Source organism: Bacillus rossius, chromosome 2 (assembly GCF_032445375.1).
Source record: "Bacillus rossius redtenbacheri isolate Brsri chromosome 2, Brsri_v3, whole genome shotgun sequence".
Classification (NCBI taxonomy): Eukaryota; Metazoa; Arthropoda; class Insecta; order Phasmatodea; family Bacillidae; genus Bacillus; species Bacillus rossius.
The window spans coordinates 4033120-4057770 of record NC_086331.1 but is presented as its reverse complement, the minus strand read 5'-3'; the positions used below and the strand labels follow the sequence as shown (position 1 = coordinate 4057770).

General features: G+C 38.0%; 1 protein-coding gene across 1 annotated transcript in view; it reads right to left on the bottom strand.

Annotated features, from left to right (window-relative positions):
• LOC134529039 (PDZ and LIM domain protein 3) overlaps positions 1 to 24651 on the bottom strand; it is a 155912-nt gene that overhangs the window by 39904 nt on the left and 91357 nt on the right. Inside the window, exons 5-6 of the mRNA XM_063362735.1 lie at positions 13230 to 13385; positions 470 to 523 (exon numbers count right to left, since the gene is read on the bottom strand). Coding sequence (XP_063218805.1) covers positions 470 to 523; positions 13230 to 13385 — 210 coding nt within the window. The remainder of the gene's footprint in view (positions 1 to 469; positions 524 to 13229; positions 13386 to 24651) is intronic.

The window sequence follows — 24651 nt, the reverse complement described above, 5'->3', positions numbered from 1 at the left end:
GACACTGCGATGTCACGCTGCGCAGTGCTATGGCACGGCACTAACGGAAGAAAAGAGGTGAGGGCGCCACCAACGGAAGTAAAAAGGGGCGGGGGTCAGCACTCGACATCGTACAGTCCTCTCGAGCGCTGCCCGGCGTCGTAAACACGTAATTCACCACAGCATCGTCTGCCTCGCACAAAGCCCAACCGGTTGCCTACGCTGACTCTTTCTGGGGCTACAGGGGCTTAACTACGCGTTTCCGGCAACATGTTTATTGGCAAAAATGGTTGCAAATAATAAGAGCTTTCTACCCTCAAGCGTTGTAACATGAATTTTGATACACCCTGTATATTGTATGTTTTGTACACTATGCTTTCTAAGTGTTCCAGAAGATTTTAGAATGTCCTTGAAGTTTCCCTAATATTCCAAAAGAAATAGGAACCTCGAAATGTAGGTTTGTTTTACGTAAGTGAAAAGTAACACCCACCTGCTTTGCAGTGGTCTCTTCCCCAACTACTCTCTGCAACACCGTGTCAGCCACCTGAAACAAAACACCATCAGCAACGATTCACGCCAGGCGCACCACAACAATCAGCTAGCAACGCAGTAAGTCGCTAAGCAGCTCAACACTATACACAAAAAAAAAAAACACACCACTCGCAACAAAACACACCAGCTACAGTAAAAAATCGCAGCTAGCAACACAGCTTGCTACCTTAACGAAGCACAGCACTTGGTGAACAACTCGCCATCCAGAACACAAAATACACCACTCACATATTATCTTTGAAAGATTTATGCAATGGGAGTGCATGACTTGATGTAGTCTTTTGGACATACGCCATTGCTTAGCACATGTATGTCTGCAGAAGAAAACTACAAAAAAAAAAAAAAATACACAAATGACAAAAAACACAAATTAAGCAAAACTTTCTGTTGTCAGGATTTAACGCCACACAATATTCCACAACAGGAATATGGTCAATAAACAAGGAAGAAACAAAGAAAAATGTACTAACAGAACGAAAAAAAACCCACAAATGATGACAGTACAAAAAAATTCCGAACCCAAAAAAATTCAACACAACAGTTGAAACGAGACAAAAAACACAGCAAAACGAAAAGACGAAACAAACACAATAGTTTTCCAAAAGTCACACCTGTGTTTCCGTACCATGTGCGTCTCTGCCTGAGGACGGGAGCAGATAGCAGTTCCCGAAACGTCGCTTGTTTCTGTTTTAGAAAACTGTTGTGTTTGTTTCGTCTTTTCGTTTGGTCGTGTTTTTGTCTCGTTTTGACTGTTGTGCTGAATTTTTTGGATTCAATATTTTTTTTTGCTGTCATCATTGGTGGGGGTTTTTTCGTTTCTCTTTTTTTTTTTTGGAAAAATATTGTGTTTGTTTCGTCTTTTCGTTTTGCTGTGTTTTTTGTCTCGTTTCAACTGTTGTGTTGAATTTTTTTGGGTTCGGAATTTTTTTGTACTGTCATCATTTGTGGTTTTTTTTTCGTTCTGTTAGTACATTTTTCTTAGTTTTTTCCTTGTTTGTTGACCATATTCCTGTTGTGGAATATTGTGTGGCGTTAAATCCTGACAACAGCAATTTTTGCTTAATTTGTGTTTTTTGTCATTTGTGTGTTTTTGTAGTTTTCTTCTGCAGACATACATGTGCTAAGCAATGGCGTATGTCCAAAAGCCTACATCAAGACACCACTCACAACACAACATACCACACGAGACACAGATTCTTCCCTACAACACGACACCTCACCAGCTGCAAATGCACTGTCTTCCCTTGTTATGTCTTTTGCTGTGTTTCGTTAGTCGATTTTCCATTTGTCGTTAAGTTATTTGATACTCTCGTCTTTTAAAGTTTTTAATGTGCTGTTTCTAAAGAGTTTTTATACGGATAAATATTAATTTTTTTAACTTGTGTTCGCTATGTCTCAACTCAATTTTTTAAAAACGTTTAGTTTTGCCATTTTTCCCCAGTATATACGTTGTTGCAAATAATATTTATAGTTTATCCAGAGGTTTTGCCCGCATTTGTTCTTGTCGTGTTGTATAGGATTTTTGCTGACTCATAACATGATCGGCAATGATAATTGTTTATTTGAATTCACATAGAGTTATCATAATTGCTGCCATACGATAAGTATGACACTCTAAACAGGCAAACGTTTAGTCCCGGAAAATTCAATTTAGAACTTTTAATTAGCTGTAGGAGCTTAACTTGAGATTAATTTCGGGAGTGTTTGTTTAAATTAAGGTACATTTTATAACTAATTTTTTTTTAAGTTTCACCACCTCAAGTCCTATGAACTATGCAAAAATATCACTTGACGTTTCATTATGAATTTCTCGGAATATTTAAAACGCTAAGAGCACAAGTGTAAACAGATTCATGTGGATGCTTTAAAGTAAAAGCAAGAATTAGTATGCAAGTCCGAGGTAATCTAACTTATAATAAAACTTCCTTCGTACTTTCAACAGGTACTCCGATTTCATTTCCACAACCAGGCTTAACCTAACTTTTCTCAAAGGGATACCCTTATCACTAGAAACTAAACAAATACCAGTAAAAAAAAACTACGCCAAAGGAATGTTGTTCACCAGTTAAATCAACGGGTGGGAAGAAGAGTAATCTTTATTTAATACTGTAAGTACATTATTAAAAACAAAACCAAAATTGGGTATGAATAACTTGTGATAAAGCCGGAACGTAATTAAATTTGAATTTATGGCCAAGTTTAGGTTTGCTTGCTCCAATTTGGTTTGTTGACAATCATAAGACCTGAACTTATTTTGTATATCGAAAACAGGTAAATAGGTAAATATTTGTAAAAAATATTTGAAATCAAAATTAACATTTCAAAACCTAAACTTATAATATATTAGTTGTGAACCTAAACTTATAATATATTAGTTGTGATATTCTTCGTACTCAAAGGGCTGTAAAAATAATTTTGGAGAAATAAATTCGCGACCGAAACTAACTTGAAGAAGTTTGCCGACATGCCTGTGTTCCAATATTCGTTACAAATTTCTCAGCGAGCCCGAAGGAAATGAAGACTTCAGATGCTGCCGCTAGCTGGGAAATGTGCTTTCCTTTCAGAGCAGAACTTTCGCATAAAGTTCGGAGCTGCGATGGCTTCGAACGTCACTTTCCGAGCTGAGGTGCAAACAAAGTTCCAAGTTCGGCCGCGAGGAAGAAACTCAAACAAGAAGATGTGTTCAACTCCGGCAAGCGCGCAGACCGTAAGCAGCAAATGTTCGCGAGGAATGCAAATCAGGAAGTCCAGACCGGAACTGGGATAATAATTTTCTCAGCTCACAATAAAAAAATGAATAAAGAAATGGCACAATAAAAACTTGCTCTCTTTTTGTACGTCTGATTGAAGCTACAAGTTAAAAAAAAATTATGTTCTTGCAAGAGGAAAATAGAGTTTATTAATTTTTACCAAAAATTAATTTTTTTCTCAATCCTTAAGGAAATGCTACACGCCAACCCAACCCAACAAACAAAAAAGGAAAATATTTTGAAAAAAAAAAAGTATTTAAAAAAATTGTAATTGAAGCGCCAACTGTGATTGTATGTTGTTGAGGTTATGTAACCTCATAACACTTTCTACGTCTCATGCTGTAGTTACAATAGCGTGACGGCAGCGACGCGAAGATTTATAACCAATCACGTGCGACACATCTATGACGTCAGCGTGACAAAAATGCCGGCCGCGACAGACTTCACGATCAGAAATATTTTGTATTTCCAACGCGTCGCTGGCGCGTCGGTACTGAAATGCGTGTCAGAAGTTTGTTTTCGAAAGGTGGTTAAACTGGTGCTTTGGAAACTCTATTTTAGTTCTTGTATTTATAAGGAATTGTTTACTAAATTTATATGTGAAATATTGGAAATGTGTTCACACACAGTGAAGTTTACAATTGATTGTTAAATTTGAACTGAAAAAAAAAACTACTCCCACAAACATATATATTAAAAAAATATGCAAACATTGATGGCTGTCGTATGTCTGGTGCGTATGTAGCAGCAATAAACATTTAGTATACAATCGTTTATTTTTGGTTTTCGCACGGGAAAAAGCCGTATGTTCACAATTACGTGATGTTAAGTTTCAGCATCGCCATCCACGCATTGCGCCGTCTCTTTAGGCCTGTTTCACACATGTGCGGTTACATTCGGTCCGGTTCGTTTTCAGTTGCAACCGAAAACGAATGAAACCCCTTCTCACATACATGGTTCACATACGGATCATTTTAAATTTCCTCAAAATCGCTGTGAGTTTACCAATTGTCCTAATGTACCAAGTCTCATAGTCGATAAAAAAAAATTGGTTGTCTGTAAAGTTGGTTTACGGACGATAGTTTAACGTGACAACGTCATAACAAAACATTGATGAAATGATTGCATACTTTTATGAATAAGATTGAATAATTTTTATTGAATTATCACTATTTTGTATGGATACAAAGAAGGAGTGAAATGAAATCTACAATTTAATTGATAAATTACTTTTATTTGCACTCATTAATTCAAATATGTTTATTACTTTAACTAAGAGATTATTTTAACTATAACTTTTGTACATGTTTGCTATTTAACTTCTTCCAATCTGTGTTATTCCGTTAAGGATAGGACAATGATAGGAAAAGTAGGAAACGAATGGGAGTGTTTGAAGTTTAATGTGCCTCGAAAAAGTCAAATCGATGGTTGTTCCAATCGAGTGGAAGAGAGATAGATGCGGCGCAAGCGTACAGTGAGCGTAACGGGACAATGTGCGTAACGGGACAATGAGTCATACTTTTTCGTGCGTGCAGCCGGCGTTCATCGATTTATTAGACGTTGTCACGTCAAAAAATGAATTTTTCAATACCTACCACATGCCATTTGTTTAGTGACATCCAATTCATCACAGTCATTGAAAATTTGAACACAAACGTATTTCCATGCTTCCTGCGTTTTAAGTTTATGCTTATATTGTTCACAAGTGTTGTACCACAGCACTGGCTCGGATTGCGCTGCAGAAATCAGCTGGTCCACTTCAGCATCACGTAAATGGCTCATATTTATCATTAAAAAAAACTGCGACACTTCCAAAGAAATGAGATTCACTCGCTATCAGGTTAAAACCGAAACTGATCCGTGCGTGTGTAGTGAACGCGTTAAATGCTTTCTGTTCCCTGGACACGTGTTCGGTACCTTACGGGAACCTTATGAAACCTGTTCGTGTCGAGGTAGTATTCGGTGCTCTACTGTTCCTGTTTGGTACCGAATGGAAACCGGATCACCGTTTCACACTAGTCGGCAGCGACCGAATAAGGACCGAAAACGAACAGAACCGAATGAAACCGCGTATCTGTGAAACAGGCCTTATTGTGATTCCAGCTAACGTTTCAGTGCCATAGTGTTTTGATATTTGATTACTTATGCGTCTGAATGCAAGTTGTCCATAAAAAATGTCCCAGTTCCAATGTTATATTACTTTTAACAGTTTAATTTAGACTATTTAAACAAATCATGCAATGGTACGCTACCCTAGTTTTTCTCACAAATGTTCTATATGTGCACCTTCAGCTATACGGCACACATCCAACCTTAAGTAACAATTTTTCCCACACTTTGGGTAACACATCCGGAGTAATGGAAGCAATAGCATCTTCAATTCTATGTCTCAACTCTGGCAAATCGCTAGGTTAGCGGCGGAACGTAGACACGATCTTTCATAAAGCCCCAAAGGATGGCGTTATGTCAGGTGAACGTGGAGGCCGGCGAAAAAAGATCTCTGTCATCGCGAACATCGTCGAATATTTTTGCCAAATGGGGGATCACAATTGAACTTTGAACGAAACGCACGTTGAACTGAAATCATATAGTCACTCTCAGAGAATTGCAGAACACAACATAGCTTTACGCTCATGGGTCGTCATTTTGCGTAGGTGGCGCTGCAAGCGAGAAAAAAATAAGTAGTGTCTAAATTGTGACCTTGAACCAAAACTCTAAAACGCTTACAGTTGATAAATTTAAAATTTATAACAGCGGAATTCTTTTACGGTCGAACTGTATATGGCCTGGTTTAAATTACTTCTCGGCAGTGGGTAACTTAAACAAAGGGTTGGAGCACCGACCGTAATTGTTTACTGCAGTTGGATGTGGCTGTCATCTGCGCCAATCGGGAGCCAGCTATGGCCCAGTTCGCGGCAGGGCAGCCTTCTTTTCACAGACGAGAGAGAGAGCCAAAACCCGAAGTTCCCCGAAGTTCATGTTTTTTTCCCGTATCTTTAATGTAGCTATCCTAACCAAATCAACCGTACACAATGTTTTAAAGTATTTATAATGTAGCTAACCTAACCTAATTGACCATTAGTATCCTTTCATCCTCCCCGAACAAAATAAAACCCGAAGATGCATGATTGGGCGTTTGGCTCTCTCGTCTGTGAAAAGAAGGCTGCCCGTTCGCGGTATGTCTGAGTCGGTCCGGGACCACGCGACCTCGTGGGAGGGGAGTCGGCGTGACGGCGACCGATAACGGCCATCGAGGCTATTTTGAACGCAGTGGGATGATAGCATCAGGGGCCGGTTGAACCCGGAGCAGCCGCCCTCTCTTGCCGTTGTATTCCTTCAGACTCACCGACGGATTCCTGCAGCATTGCGTGCTTTTGTTTTAGCCATGCATAGGGACACCTGTATTTCGCGAATACATTTCGTGTCAAGGTATTTCACAAAATACTGTAGCTTTTCTCCTGTAGTTATTGGCTGAGGTCGGGGAGAGGTGTCGTCCCGCTCTTGACGGGGCCAATGAGAATGTGGTCACCGTACTGCTGCACCCTCACAATTTGCTATGACTCTTAGAAAAAGCTACAGTGTTTTGTGAAATACCTTGACATGAAATGAAATCGCGAAATACAGATGTCTCTAGCCATGTAACTTCCTTTCCTAAACAAGGATCGTTTTCACTAGCCATGCGTGTTGGTTATTTCCTTTTTATGACAATCCTTTGGCTTAATTCTTCACGATTTAGCTCTTACTTTTAACGTTCCGTCACAAATTTTGTCACTAGATACTTCCCAAGTGGTATCTCATAGCGGCAAAAAGGCAGGAAAGTGTCAATTATAATGATTACTTAGTCATAAAAAATGAAAATGATCCTAAATATAGTTACGCTCATCACGGACTCTGTAACGCCAAAGAGGTATGTATACCTTGGAGACAAGCGTATCATGAAGAAAATATCAGCCCAATCCATAGAGATGTGTATAAAGAAGAAAATGGAATTGTAACAAAATAGAGCAACATTTAAAATACAGCTACGTAAGTGGAACACGCCTTAGTTATTGAATTAAAATGTAGGTTGTATTCATAATTACTAAAAAGGCTTATATCTCAGAAAGTTTAGGTCTTAACTAAAAACGGTAAACATTTTTTTTTTCCTTTTTGGAACTCTATGTTTGCGTCACTGGGGATCCTTTGACGATATTTTGAATTTTGTACTTAAGCCCTTTCAAAAATCTTTGTTTTTATTTTTTTTAATGTTTATATCTTTGAAGTTTATAATTTATTTAAAAAAAACCATTGGTATTTTTGTCTTTTACGTATAGGTATATATGTTTGTATGCCCAAAAGTTTTTTTTAGCAGAATTGCGTTTTTGTAGTTACGACTTTTTGAATTTTTATATTATATTCTTCCTTTGTGGTGACTTTATTTCTTGCTGCTAAAATTACCGGTTAATAGCACAGGTTAAAGTGTTTGTTGCGTTCTTCATTTGTCACCGTGAATCTCTGGCGCCTTACAGCCTCCAAGTGACCAATAGGGAGTGGACCCCGAGCCTTATCCACGAGACATAGGACCAGTGAAGTTTCCCTGCAGCAGTCAAAGTAAGTGTGGAGATTAAGGGGAGCGCACTGGCCTCCGATAGCGTTTTCTTGCAACCTCTGCACGTGACTTCTAGAACTTCCACTGGCCTACCTCGACTGGAATACTACATCAGCCATAACAATTTTTTCATTAAAGCTGTCTCTCGCAACCATAATTCGTACTTTTGGAGGGTCGCTGTTTCGGATATTAACTACAAAAAATTAAAAGAATAAAACTAAATTAATAATGTTCGCATGCTTTCACGGGCAATTGTCTGAAGTAGCTTTGCTTCTGGGTTGTAGCCGCGTCCTTGGCGAATAATTCACCGACGTTTCGGTCGACATTGCAGTCGCCATCATCAGGGAGCAGTTACCACCCAGAAGCCAAGCTACTTCAATAAAACAAAATGTTTATATAGAATACAAGCTCATACCAAAATATTTAAGATTAAATAATAGATAGTATTGTTTTTCTTGAACTAATACTCAAATTAAGTTTGGCCGCGTAAATATTTTAAAAATATTTTTGGACACCAAAAAGACAAAAAAACAACCAAAAAATTGTTTAATAAACCAAATTTGTAACTTGGAAGCGCGCAGGAGTTCCTAGGCCGAGACATGCACCATGTCCCGGAGGCCTGCAGCGCTGAAGTGTTGATGCGCGGGTGAAATTAGCAGCGCCGATGGGAATAAAAAATCGCCGGATCTCATGCGTAAGCAAAAACAAACTTTCTGTTGCTGAAATGTGGGAATTTATAGACTCGGTGCGTGCCGTACGCGCGAAGCCAGATTTATTACTCACTGGTCTGGCCACAAAAAAAAAAAAACACATGTTTCCTGTAGCCTAGGAATGTAAACACAAGGAACTTTTAATTCCTGACTGAAAAATCTCTTGAAGAAAGTTTTAAACATTCGAATAGGTCTTCAAAGCACATTTACTTTTTTTTCCGAACGGTTTTAACGCTAAAGAAAACAACTCAATTTATACATAAAAATTTACATTTTAATTTTTTTGTTCGTAAATTAACTGCTTGCCTGGGATTTTTCGCATGATCGGATAATTCTTAAGATAATTTTGTTTTGGAATTCGGGGTACCATAGTTTTGAACTATAAATTATTTTATAAACAAAATTTTGAGAATCAAATAAAACTGCAAAGGAGAAACAATCTACGTACATCACTTAAACTACCAATTTTATCATCATGGATAAATTTTACTGACATTTAAAAAATATACTTCATGCAGTTCGTACTGACGATACACGAAACTGAACTACAAAAAAAGCATTACTTCACGTACTACATTAATTTAATTTTAGAATTAAGTATAATTTTTTAGATAATTAAAAAAATATATTTGTTACTAAAATTATCATTTTTTCGCTCAGGTAAGTAGAGCAACGAACCTCAAAATAGGTTATAAGATGGCTGTTGTTTGTGAACTACACTATATACAGTCATATCGCCATAATTACGTCACTGCACCAACATCTCAGCAGTGACTGCCATATAAATGATATAGTGCCATCAAATCATTCAAACCGTGATATTTCCGTATCATATTTCTGAAATAACTACACTAGTATAAAGACACCCTGATCACGTCCATCACATATCCACAATCAAACGGCGACTGTCACTTACCGATCACAACATCATGACACTCACTTCATAAAAGTCGCAACACTAAACCTACATTACGAAACTAAATATTATTCAAGTCACGCCATGCATGAATACACGATACTAATTTAGGAAAGATTTGTCTGATCACTGGCTTTTATAATGGAGATTAGGACATTTATTATGTGCAGTCTTCTGTTGGATGTTACCTTCAAAGAAAACTTTAGCCAAACTAATTGATAGTGAAGTTCATTAAGCGATATAAAAAATCGTTATAATTAGTAAAGTGTTTTGAGAAATACAGCGAAAATGCTGCATGGGGAAAATACGCCATGTGTTTGACACCAATAACAATACATACAAACTAAAATCAAACTGTATACAAAAGAATACTGTAAAAGCTGTGCCTTAGCAATTGTGTGATAAGGTCTTGATGAAAACATTCACGCATGCTCGCAAAAAACTCGCTAGCTGCAGTGCATTCTATCTTTGAATCAACTTCTGAAATTCACCACGGTCCACAGCATTGCCAAATCCACTCCAAACATAGGCTGCAATATAAACTCATCTCATATTGACAACATATCAAGGGCAAATCAGAATCGTTGGCTTTAACGGACGAAGTCTGGATTTGCTTGGCTTGTGGTTTGTAGCCTGGCCGAGGGCGGAGATTCCACCGATATTACGGTTGACCTTGCAGTTTTTGGGAATTTTCCTGCCTTTAAGTACTCTCACCTGAGAGGGCAGTGTTTCCTGATTGGCTGCAGCTATGGGCCAATAAGAGTTAATCTGAAGAAAATAACCCTCTGATTGGCCCACAGCTGCAGCCAATCTTAGGCAAGAGTTTTCTAAGACAGGAGAATTTTCACTCACTCCGCTTGTTGATCCACGTGAGTTTACAGAATTGTGGGGTGTATCTGAACTAATATGCACAGAGTGAGTTACAGAGACTTCGCTTATAGAAAAACCTACACTAAATTCCCGTATGACAGGATGATTAATCGGTGGCAAAAATCTCAATAGGTAACTGCTACCCTGAAGCCCTGAAGATAGTTACTGCATTGCCAACCGAAACGTAGGTAAAAATCTTCGCTTTCGACGTGGCGAAAAATTCCCATTTTCAAGTCTTTATGCCAAAAAAAAAAACATAAGCGCTGAATCCAGCATGGCACCACCAAAGGCATGTCTCGTAGAAGTTTTTGCTAACGCATTTATTGTTGACTTAGTGGCTATAGCTCCAGCTGGTGAGCCAAGTGTCCTGGGTTGGATTCCTGGCTGTGTCGGGGATTTTACACTTGTGAAATGTTTCCTCCGCGTGTCCAGGACTAGGAATTGTGCAGTCTCTCCACCTGCATACCGCGGAAGGCAATACTTAACCACTGCGGATTTTTCTCGCCTAACCTGCCTTTGCAGGCTGCCACTCCACGGAAATATTCCCGACCCGATGGCTGGGGGTTTAAACCACCCTCCAGGTAATCACCCAATCATACGATACTTATTGTGGTGTTAATGCTAATGAGGGCTTTGTACCTAGCTGCCAAACAGTATGAAGAACTTAAGAAGAAACGACCCATCATTTAAAAAAATGTGTGTTTGGAGTCGACGCGCGAAAAAAGAGAAACTTATTATATTATTTGGTATAGGAAACATAACTTTCTTTGGTTGAGGTCGCAGATAAAAAAAAATACATGCAAGTATGCGAGAGCTAAATTATGATATTGCGAAAAATGCAAGTGGTAAATTTTGCAAGTATGCAAGTGTGCAAGAAGTATGCTGCGTAATTTCCACCTCTTCCCTGCTGTCTCCTCCTCTACCGGTTCCCCCACCACGTACCTAACCATTCGAAACGCTCGGAAATTGTAGCCCCCTCAGCGAAGAAGTTTCACTTCAAAAATCATCCACAATTGCACGGATGATATTTTTTGCTTTTACTTTAGACTGTGGACCTAAAGCGTAAAAATGGCTGAAATAGGCCTTTCCACCGTCAAGTCTAGCTGTTTAAATACCTGTTAAAGAATATTTACAGTTCCGTGGTGGTCACCTCTACTCTAGCGACATGAAATTACACATCACTGCAGTTGGTGACCGACGAAAAGACTGCAACACTGTGTAGTGCCTCGCGCGTGTGAAACAAGCAATGAAAAGTGCTTTCTTACAAAATAACCTTTTGCAAACTTTTTGCAAAAAAGAATTTGTGATACTAAAAGTAAACCTTTGTACACCTAATATCCAAACACATTCGTGTGTAACATTCAAATTGCAACATGCACACCTATGTGCATCATGGGAACTACAGCACTTCGATCAAAGAAAGCATTAGTTTTACGAGTTCTACAGTTATATTGTAAAATTTACAGAGAGTTTAAAAGAAAATATTTGAAAATCCGTTTTCAAAGAATCCTATGTGATAGAACAATTTTTTTTTAAAAATATTTTACTGCGTAGAGGTAACGAGACATTTTAATCGAGCACCGGAATTGCCCTTAGCACTTTCCTGCTTTTATACCTCGAAAAACGAAGCTAGGTGGCACTGTTACATCAGTTGTAGGAACCGTTACATAGTACCAACTACCAATGGTCTGTACATTAAAGAATGTCCCAGTCATACATTTTAATAGCATCAACTGTAAGCGTTGTAGTGTTGCTTCGAGGTCACAAGTAAAGAGTGACTCAAACAGTTTTAGATAAACGCATGCGCGAGTACTGCTTTATTGTTTTCTCGCTTGCAGCGCTACCTACGCAAAGTGGCGACTCCTGAGCGTAAAGCGTTTTGTGTTCTGCAATTTGCTAAGAGTGAATCTGTAATTTCAGTTCACCGTGCGTTTCGTTTATAGTTTATTTGTCGAAGTGTCTGACCGTTGGATTGGTCGTAACGGTTGAGACAACAGAGCTCTTTTTTCGCTGGCCTCCACGTTCACCTGACATAACGCCATGAGATTTTTTTCCTTTGGTGCTTTATAAAATGATCGTGTATACGTTCCGCCGCTACCTAATGATTTTCCATTGTTGAGACACAGAATTGAAGAGGCTATTTTTTTTTATTACTCCAAACGTGTTAACTAAAGTGTGGGAAGAATTGTATGTGTGTAGTATAACTAAATTCGCACATATTGAACATTTGTAAGAAGCAGTAGGTTAGTTTGACTTAAATTTGATGTATGATTATGTTGTATGTAGTATAAATTAAACTGTTATTATATAACATTGAAACTGTTACATTATTTTATGGAAACTCTGTATTTCGCAACACTTAATGAAATTCAACAAGAAAGTGCATTACCGAAATTCTCATTAAATTTTTTTTCATTACATATTAAAATATTTTATTTATATTTAAACTTATGTCATTACTGGAGACCTGCAAAATTCGCGGTTTCTATGGCCTTCAGGATAGACTGCACATACCCCTGTACACTCGGGCAAACAACGCAAGTTCATAGGTTGCCGACTTGTAAGTCGTCTCAGCTGGTTTGTCTGTGATTCGATCCTTCTTTGGTTGAGGGTTTATAACTGGTTGAGATTCGTCCAGATGAACAGTAAGCCAATAGAAAAATTATCTAAGAGGTATATGTGTTTGAATTCTAGCCTATCACCGAATGAATCCGCGAATTTTGCAGGTCTCTATAGTCATTACATTGTAAAGTCGTGTCTAACACTTCTGTGCTCTTTGGGTGTATCTGAATACAATGACAGCACTGGGAAGAGAGAGTAAACTAGGGATGAACCGCGCGGGTGTTTGCTCGAGATCTCCTCACCTTCTGCTTCATGAGCACCTCGGCCGTGGAGTCGTAGTGCGGGGGTGCGGCGCGGAACAGCGGGTTGGGGTGGTGACGCAGGTACGACATGGTGTTCGACGGACTGTCCTTCTTCACCTTGGCCCCTGGCAGCACCAGCGGCGTCGTGCGGTACGGCTGCAACATCACCAGGCTCACCTCAAGCAGTGGCCAGATCCACACACACACCCTTGGACCGAGACGAGCCTTCACTCATCGGCTGTCAGAAGAAGCAAATGTAAGGCATCATTGACAAACATTGACTACTACATAGGCCAATAAAGTGAGGCCTTTACTCATTTTCTATGGGAGGGAGTCAGTGGAAGACCTCCTTGAGAAAAATTGACTTCACATAGGCCAATAATAAAATACCTTTTCTCATCGGCTGTCAGAATAAGTAAATGTAAGGCATCCTTGACAAATATTGACTACTACATAGGCCAATAAAGTGAGGCCTTTACTCATTTTCTATGGGAGGGAGTCAGTGGAAGACCTCCTTGAGAAAAATTGACTTCACATAGGCCAATAATAAAATACCTTTTCTCATCGGCTGTCAGAATAAGTAAATGTAAGGCATCCTTGACAAATATTGACTACTACATAGGCCAATAAAGTGAGGCCTTTACTCATTTTCTATGGGAGGGAGTCAGTGGAAGACCTCCTTGAGAAAAATTGACTTCACATAGGCCAATAATAAAATACCTTTTCTCATCGGATGTCAGAAGAAGCAAATGTAAGCAGTGGCGAGGTGTGAGGTTTACATGAGGGGAAGCAATAACTCCGTTCACACCAAAACATGATGAGGTTGGGGGGGTCTGGGGGCCCTTCGCCGGGAAAATATGGATTTCAAGGTACAAAATGGTGCTATTTAAGTAGTTTTCTTAACTGAACATTGACTATTCCACAGGTAGAAAAATTGACATTTTTTTTAAATACATTATTTTTGAAAAATAATGATTGACTTACATTATTCTGATAGTAAAATACCTACTCTACATTACTTATATACTAAGTGGGAGTGGAGTATCATCGTACGCCCACAAATCCCCCACGCACTGCCAGCCAACAGCCCGCGGGAGAGATGCGCGCGCCCCGAGAGACGACCGCCGACTGAAACGCGACATCGCCACCTGCCGTGCCGAACTGTACCGGACATAGCCGAAGCAGTCGGCGGAAAAATTCCACCGTCTGCTTCGGCCATGTTCGCTCCAGTTCGGCAAGAAAGCGTTACCTTCGTAGCTTCTACCACGTATTTTTCCAGCCAATCCCCTCCCTGAACCTTTGTACCATGCCACCCCCCTTCCGAAAGGAAAGTACTGCGGCAGCCTTCCTGCTGAAAGCGATCCTACCAGCGCTTCTAAACCTAGCAACGCTTCTAAAACAGCATGTTTTTGTGTCAACGAGTTCTTTTTTTATAGCGCACAGCGCACAGTTTTGGGTCCCAAGAAGATAGTGTAAAAAATACATACACCTAACTGCACGAGCCAAAGTAAAATACTATTCTGAATAAAATATTTATTTAAAAAATACAATGTCTGGAAACTGCCTGGGCAAGCACTGCTTGCCTTGCTTGCCCTGATGAGACGCCACTGAATGTAAGGCATCCTTGACAAACACTGACTACTACATAGACAAATGAAGTGATGCCTTTACTCATTTGCTGTTGTAGGAAGCCAGTGTATGACCTCCTTGACAAGCATTTACTGCCACACAGGCCAATGAAATAGGCTTTAACCAAATATCGAAGCACGGCAATATGGGAAACTCTGGCAAATTGTCATGGGCGAAGCGCGTGACAATTTACTGCATTGCTTCCAAGTTATTTTCACTCCACGTCGCTAGATGGTTTAACTCTCACGCACTTAAACACGCTGTAAAATGAAACGCAGTTACACTCGAGGCCGCCAGATTCGCTGACATCACTTGTCTCGTATATTTCATACTAGTTTCCTATATTGTCCCTTTTACAATATTTGCTTTCACTCATTGGTTGGCGAATAAGGGACTCTATAATATAATATATAAAAAATCCATGTAAAATTAACATATTAATTGTTAACAACATTTGTTGAATGATAAGTTAAAAAGTTAACTTCTAAATTTTAATAAATTTTAGAGGGATGACGAACAAATATATGTAGTTAGTTGAAAACAAATTCATGTGTGGCATGTTAAAACTTACGTTATATATGAACACACAAGTATTGAAGTCTTACATATTACGTAATATATTTTATGCGTTCTACAGCGTGCTTTCGATAATGCACAATGTTTTAACTTGTAGCATCAAAGTAAATACATAATGAGAATTAGTTTTAAAATGATTTTTTTCCCTTGTGAAACGTGCAGAAATTTTATAAGTTATCACCCAAATGCTTGATCACCAGCCATCTCTCTCATGGGGGACAGCGTTCACAGTGACATGAGCCCCACTGCATTGCACATGGACAGACTCGCCCCTTCACAATACTAACTATTTTCACTTTAAATTATGGAAGAGCACATACTAAAAAAAAATTCTGGAATCCTAGTGTATTTCCCAATATCTTCTTAAATTCACAGGAACTGATTTTACATGCTAGAATCATATTGGAATATTGGAATATTAACGAAACTTTTGAAAACTTGTCTTCATGAAAAACTTTCCTTTCTTCCACATGCCCTTTGGTGTTGATTTGGGGGGGGGGGGGGAATTATATAGGCCGCCCCCCCCCCCCACAATCCTCTGTGGACGAAAACGTAACTGTGAAACATGGATGATAAAAGTATTGCTAGGGACTTAGCGAATATAAGTACAGTCAATATTTTTTTCATAAGGAAAACTTGTTACGAAAAGGAAGATTTAATGTCATAACAAAATACAATCGTTTCGCTAGTTTTCCTCACAGTCGCCAACTACGGTGATACAGATGTACCGTGAAATCAAGCTCAGGAATCCCTTTTGATCAAAATCATTGCCGAGCGATTTCAGGAAGTTCTTCACAGCCTGATGCACCTCTTTTTCTAGTCCCACGCGCTCATTCATAGCACAAGACAGCACGCACTTCTATCCGCGACCATGTTTCAAGCTCATGTCATCCTGTCATACTGGTTTGCACTCGACTGAGCTGGGGCATTTCCGTCTGCTGCTTATGTTTGTTTTTCTGCATTCTGCGCACGTGCAATGCCACCTCTGCTCTCGCCCGACCTTTGTGTACTAAGAAAATGTTGTCTTTTGTTGTTGCAGTGTGTCTTCTCACTTTGTGGTTCAGCTTCCTCGGGGGAAAACATTGACGAAACTTATTTCCGTAACGTCTCTCGCAATGACGCCCAAGCTATGTTTCTCTTTCCATAAAACTTTTTGGATATTACAAATTTCTCCGCTTATTTCATTCGTACAGGCCTAGACCACCTGGTTAACCCTACACCAGTAGAACCCTTAGGCCACAGACTTGCGGCCTTGTTTAACAACGTGACACAGAAATGGGAAGACGGACATCTGAAACGTCTGAACTTTTATGGCCTAAAGCTGCAGAAGTTGCAGACATCAAAAGTAAACCATTTAAATTATATCTTTTGGTACGATCAAACATTGATGAAATTTCCGGAGAAATCTTAATTTTTCTTTTTTTTTTTTTTGGGAGGAGAAGCATACATTACGTGTGAAGATGTGCTTGTTAGCGATAAATTACTTTTTTGAGAAATAGGCTTATCTAGTGCATCATTATCTTTTTAACTCACTCACGTTGATGTAGAAGGAGCCGAGTTGTCAGTTTGGGTATTTGGTGCTGAGAATTTGAGAGAAATATCAGAAGAAGGTTCAGGCTTCAGGAACCACGGAGGGTTGCTGGTTCATTCGAGCGGCCTTCTTTTTTGGGAAGTGCACGGTTCCCCGGCTGACTGCTGATGGCGCAGCGGCGCGGGAGGCTGGGAACCCAGCAGGTGTTGCAGGCTGGCCGGGATGGAGGGCTCGCTCCTGAGTGCCTTGCGAGTCTGAAGGGAGCAAGCACCATCAATCATCCTCCTGGCGGCGGTGCGCCCTTCGCTCCTCTGCACGCCCTTCCCTGTACCTGCATCGCCAATCACGGCCCTGATCTCATTCCCTGACGGACGAGTCCTCCCCGACAGGTGCCAGTTTTCTCGTGGCTACCGTCGAAAGTCATTTCATATAGTTTTAAAATTTACTTAAAATTGAAAGCTGACAATAATATGGACTGCTCAATATGTACAGTCGTAGCTCAAAAACACCTCCAACAACAACGACATTAAAAAAGCATAGGCAATACAATCAATCTATCATTTTTAATCAGGAATGTTGATTAATTTTGGAGTTTTCTTTTCAGCATCCATCCCCCCACTCACTATAGAGGGAGATGAGGCTTCTAGGTTATTGGTGCCGTACTGCACTAAGGTGTATTTTAATTTCAGAGTCAAGCTACTTCAACACCCAGTTCCTTTCCTAGCGAAAAATTGTGTGAGGCATTTGTTAAGCATTTAAGTAGGGTTTTGAGATGATTTGGAGAAAGTTGCATTGTCTTGTCTGTTTTGTTTAACCTTGTGTGTTTCAGTGGACAAGATAAGTTGGGGAGCATGTTTTTAAATAATTGGGCTAACCGTAACTTACTATCTAATTTAATTATTTTCTGAGTGATTGCTTTAAGAAACACGATTTTTTTAATTCAAAATTTTTGAACAAGAATTTCTTATTTTGGCTGGTTTTTTTAATGCATGCATTGTTCTGTTATTAGATAAAAAAGGATAAATCCAGATGTAGCAGGGAGTAGTTCATAAAATGAGGAATCTTTAAATAAGTGTTATGTGACATAAAATCAACACTTGATAAGACAATTGAGAAAATATGGAGTTGGGAAAATGTTTTGTTGACCCTGGCCATTTTTGGGGCAAACCTTGTGAGGATGTTTATGTATTCCTCAAGCAATTTAGACTAGCGGCTAAATTAAATGGGTGGAATGATCAGAGACGGTCATTGTATTTTCCCACACTTTTGAGAGGACTTGCATTAAGATGGTACGATAGCTTTGAAAACACTTTAGAGGACCTTGCCACTTCTGATGAATTAACCAATAGATTGAGAGTAGTGATTTTGAGAATGGGACATGTAGAAGATTTAAAATTATGATTACAGTCAAGGGTATATGAAATCAGTGAACCATTCGAATCTTTTGTGTACGATGTGTTGAACCTTTGCACTCGACTTGATGCTATGATGACTGAAGCTAATAAGGTTCGATATTTATTACGTGGCCTGAGACCAGATATTGGGAAAAAATTAAGCTTTTTCCCAATAACACAATGGAAAAGCAGTAGGAAAATTTAAGAAACATACAAGCATGAATGTAATATGCCAAGAGCCATGTCATGACACACACAGGAAATCACAAACAGAAACAAGCTTCTATAAGGAATGTCAAGGTATGTAATCTCCTAGATGAAGGATAAAACACAGTTAACACTAAAATAAAAAAAAAATTGGTAGAATTTTGGATAAAGTTGAACGAGTTGTGTGGTTAACTTGATATCCCCAAGTGGAAAACAAAAATAATAATACTATAACTGAGCCACACCACAAGACACAGTATTGAAATAGCTCCTACAGGCAGACACGAATTGAACCTAACCCAAATATAAATGATAAGCCTTAGCGGACCATTTGCTTTAAATGTAACATACCAGGACATTTTTAGAAGAATTGGAAACCACAGTATTCTAAAACACCTACTGGAAAACTAGTTAGGACGAGTTGCGTGTGGGTTGTCAATCCATTCTTGACGAATAAAATATCTCTTTTTAGTATGATCTTAAGTCAGAAGACAAAAATTTCAGAACTGAAATCCCCATTTTTATCGACAGCAGTGCTGCCATATCTCTTGTGGAAAACCAATTGATACTTAAATTTTTTTGGAAACCTACTGAACCTATGGTTTTTGCAGGAGTATGGGGTCAAATTCAAAATTTAAAATACACGACAATGTTGTATTTTAAAATGGGACAGTTTGCACATGCTCAACCTGCTTAACTCGTGGAAGCCCCGATACGAGGACTTATATTAGGATGTGATTTTCTCACCTAATTTGGGGCTGCAATTTCTGGTCAAGGCGAACAACATTTGTTTTTAACCATATACAATCCTGATTTTTATATTAAAACTAGAGGTGCAGAAGTTAGATAAGTTATAAATGGTTACCTAACCAATGCAAAAGGCAGACAGGAACATTATCACGGTGAACTATCCTCACCCCAGAAATATTTAAATAAAACAGAAGTCCAAATTGCAAAACCATGAATTGGCCCAAACTGAACCTGAAACTATTTTTGTCACAGTAGAAGACAATTTGCGATTAGCTCCCAGATTGATCCCAGTAAATTTCGAGGGTGATAAACTACCAGGTTATTTTATGGTAGAACCAAAAGATGATTTCTGTAGTAAATATTCAGTGTTAGCATCTAGGAGCTTTGTAAAACGAAATGGACACACTCACATGTTGGCTACCAACACAGCCAACTACCAGGTTACACTGCATAAGGGAATGAAGTTAGGTTATTTTAATGAATTTGATGAAGCACCTAATCTGGAGAATGGGGAGTCGGCTACAGTTTTCCAGGCTGGAGAACAATTTGATTTTGAAGATAAACGATGAATGTTGGACACATTACTTAATAACGATGGCTATGAGTTAGCTTTTAGTGTATAACATGTACAAATATAATTTAATTAGCCCATTTGTACCTCAAAATTAAGGTACCTATATTTCGTCGTAGGAGAAGTTATCGTTAATGAGTGCAGACAGATTCGTTTGGAAGTTCAGCTTGTCAGGATTGCAGGAATGTCTTATTAAGTGAATGTATACTATATGATATTACGAATTAACGCAGTGTGCATATGTATTCTTTAAACTTTGATAAATAATTCAGGTGTAAGTGGGGTTTCGGCGGGTTCTGGGGCGTGTGGGGTAAAGAGGGGAAATAACGTGGAAAGAGGGTGTAAGTGCTCTAGGATAAATGTACTCCTCTCCCCGTAGGGAAATTATTTACTGTCACTTAAGAACATTCCCCCAGCCGCTGGTCCTTGCCGAAGCTCTAATACCTTCCCGACCAACAACAGGTAGCGATCCCTAGCAGTTAAAAGCTCTGGAATGTTTATAAAAGCGAACTGGAATGTTACTCCCACCCTACCCTATTAGGTCGCATATGTGGGAGGGGAACGCGAGAATGCCGGCGGTAAGGTCGGAATAATCTGTCACTTAAGAACAAGCCCTGAATTGCTCACTCATTGTATATCAAATTGAGAATAATAGTATTTAGGTGATACTTATCTAGACAAAATTGTTATGAACTTATTCACGTTGAAAATAATTCACATCCATAAGGCGTTTTCTTTGAAATCAAATTACGTGTAAATTATATTTTAATTACAAACTGAAATTTTTGATAGTAAAAGATTTTTATTTTTTGTGCTTGGTTAAAACAAAGTTGTAATGACAATGTTTTTTTATCCATATATAATATTTCAAATATAAAAATAGTGTTTTTAACTAGTTTTCTACCAGTGAATCGAGATTTTCGTTTCAATATTATTTTTGTTAACTCCATACAAAGCTTTATAGGAATACTAACAGTTCGTGAGACCTATTATACATGACTGAAAATGATTTTTTATGTTATTATTTCAAACATTTAACCGCTGAAAACTATTAAAAAATAATGAACTGCCAGGCTGGACCAAGCTCACGTATATTATCCAGTGCCTTGCTCAGCAGAATAATACATGGATTTTAAGAAGTTTCATTACTAAAACAACTCTCTCAGTAAAAAATTTAGGAGCTCTGTAATGAGAACAACATTCCCGAGTTTCGGGTCACATGACCATTGTTCATTTTTCATGTGTTAATGACCAGATAATTTATTGTGATTTAATGCAGTTTTTTGGACATACGCCATTGCAATGGCGTATGTCCAAAAACTGCATCAAATCAAAACTCTCCATTGAATGAATCATTTAAAGAACCTATATTTTATTGTGTTGTACCAGATTGTGGGAAGTAAAAGGATTTATTTTAAAATATGTATGGCAACGAATTTTGTGCCAATATAGGTATATCATGTGATACAACTGACAATGAATAAAATTAAAGAGTCGTGATGTCGGAAATTATGTTAAATTGTTCAATTAAAATTATTCGCAAGGGTTTCGTGGTTACTCGGCCTACTGGTTCTGCCTCGAGGGACTAACTACGGCATCCTCACAAGAGTGAGCGAAAGTGTTACTTTGGAAAAATTTTCAGAAAAAAGAAAGCATTCACAAAACATAAATTAGATTCTCATTTGGAAATAAAATTTAATGATTATTATTTTTCAGCGAAACGAACGTACATCGGTATAATAATACGAGAGAACGAGACATCGTTGTCAGTCCAACACGTTTAGAAAGTCTGAATTTTCTTACAAGAATAATAAAGAAAATGTTACTATAAAAAATACTCGAAAATATCTAGGTCTTAAAAACGGACTTGTGACGTCAAAGCGAGGATTTAAGTTTAAATTTTCAAGTGAGAAACCAATAAAATGACTTTATCTTTGAAAGATTTGTGCAATGGCAGTGCATGACTTGTCGTGTAATCATTGAGCTGTTTAAAATACGGCACACAATCATCTCGTATGAAATGAACAAAAATGAATTTTTTGAACTCCAGAGGCTAACATTTTCTTATCACAGGCTCTCGTGTTGTATTTCGAGCATTTAACTATCCGCAGAGCTGAATGTTTGCTATGTTTCGGACTGACTTTTTTGAGGGAACTTTCTGATTCCCTCCATAAGCGAACACGATCACTCTTTGCCTGTTGCTGACATTACTTTTTATTTTATTTGGTAAAACAGGCCATCCAACTCCTCTGCTTACACTGGGAATGTAGCTATTTGCCCACGCAGCACAGCTGACTGGAAAGTAACGGCCGATGCTAAAAGTCGCCAAGTCAGAGCCGTACCGTTGCTAGTTAAACATCGAGCCATAGAACCGCCGTGCACTCTTCATTTCAGACAACAGTAGCATCTACAACTTTGGGACGTTTGTAGTTTGAGTGCATTTATGATAAACACGACAATACTGTGTCCTTGTTAAGAAATTGCCACAAAATGTTAAGCTGCAATTGTATCTTGAAGGCCATTTAAATTATCGGACAGAAACACAAGCAACGCCAAATCATACTGAAAGAAAAAATGTAGCTTGGTGAAATCCAAATAACTTTTATATAAGTGATAATCAAACAACTTCATAACTTTCGTTACTAAAAACTGCTTAAAAGCTGGCAGAAAAAAACATGGTATGCAATGGATTCAAATGAGCTACTTCAGCATGTATAAAGTAAACGTGAGTGTAGCATGCTGCTGTATGATAATGACCTTCATTAGTTTCGAAGATCCTGTAGGAAAAATTACGAAAAATACGTAAAATTTGTGTCAATCTACTAATTCGTCAAGCCATACCATAATTAAACAAATACAACACTTACAGCCAAAGAAATTACATTTTAAAAACTCGAGCAGAAAACAAATGTTGAGCATTGTATCTTTGTTACTTATGTGTTATAGTATAAAAAAAATTCTTATCAGTAAACCATAAGCGGGTGTTTGTATTAGGTAAATCACTGCCTATTTCATTGTCTCAATACTGTTTACATAAAGTTAAACAATTACTTTAACCGCCAACTTTGATTTTGACATAAAGTTATTTTGTAACAAAAATCATAAATTCATTTTTTTGCTTGTTGGTTTACTTTAAATTGTGTTTAGTTATTAATAACCTTCTACTTTAGACAGAATGTTGTGCAAATTACGGTTTTAAAAGTGCAATTTTTCAATTCAAAAAAAGAACTTTAAAACATTAAAGTAATTTTCTTAAAATAATTTTGAACGTAAAACTCTTAAATTAAAGTAACAACGTTTTTAAAATAAATTTTCGAACGAAATAAATAATTCACCCATATGTGCAATTAGTAAATTGTTTGATTTTAACTGCGTTCTTCTGCACAATATTTTTTTTAAATTACAAAAGTATAACTTTTTTCCAAACGAATATCCTCCTCAAAATATCCTTCGAACAGTCATCCTTTGACTCGTGGATATTCCGATGAATTATACTTGGAAAACTCTAAAAATCAACTGGAAATAAAACCATTGTCAACGTTTAAAATCATATCTTTCATAACTGTTAAATTATATAGACGTTTACGTTCTGTTGAAGACAATGACAATACAGGGTGCCTGTCAACTTTGCTTGTGCAAGCTGGCCAGAAATTGAAATGCAGTTATCACCTGAACATGTATCTCTACGTTACACCGAGCTGAGCGATTTTCCTCTTTTAAATTTTTACTTGCGTTAAGAAAAATTACCGCTGTGGCGTCATCATTACTAACATTGCCCTTCAACCTTGGCAGTAATTTTTTTTTAGTAGAAACAGACGAAGATAACAGTTCAGATAAATGAGAAATTTCTTTTGCTACACACCTGCATGACTAAAAGAATGGACGTTTTTCCTTCCACTCTGTCGGAAGCTGAAGGACTCGATCCCACAGAAATGTGACAACACTACATACTAAATTACTCCTATGACTATAAACACCACTAGCTGCGCTAAAAAATGTATTTTCAAAAAAAAGGCCGGTTTACACGAAAGTTATTTGCAATTCAAGTGCACAAAAAAAAAAGACTTTGATAAATTTCATGTTAATAGTATTATAAAATGAATTATTTCTTTTTATTTTTCGTGAAAATTTGAGCGCGTTCATGTCAAATTTTTTTATACATTTCTGTGCACGACACTGTGAACCGGTAATTTCCACAGATAACATATTTCAAGATGTATAAAATGAGCAAAGTAAACAGAAGCATACAAAATTTATTATTTTGGCTTTTAAGGTAATTTTCCTTAAAGAATATAGTATTTACAGTAAATGGCGTTTAGCCATTTTCTATCGCCACTAAAGACAAACATTCCTAAACCAAATGTGATTAAATATTGAAACAGAAAAAACGATTAAATATTGATATTTTTGGTGTCCGGGTAAGTCCGCTATTATGAGAGAATAAAGAACATGCAAAAAAGTGCGAAGGTTACTTTACAGATGAAGGGATAGTTGGTGGAGGTGAAGTATTAAAGATGTCGAGGGATTTGATAAACATGATGATTTCGGAAACTTTGTCAGAAGAAACTTTGAAGAAGTTGGCTGTTGTATCTCGAAAAGTGCCAAGAGATGATTATCTGAATAAAAAAAAGCCATGTCCTCAGACTGATAGATGTTGGAGAAGCAGAGATTCAGCCCAAGGTCAGCTGATAATTTTCTATTTACTTTTCAAGGTCGTCTCGGACATACCAGTTATCAGATCACGTTTGTGTGGCATTGCCAGGG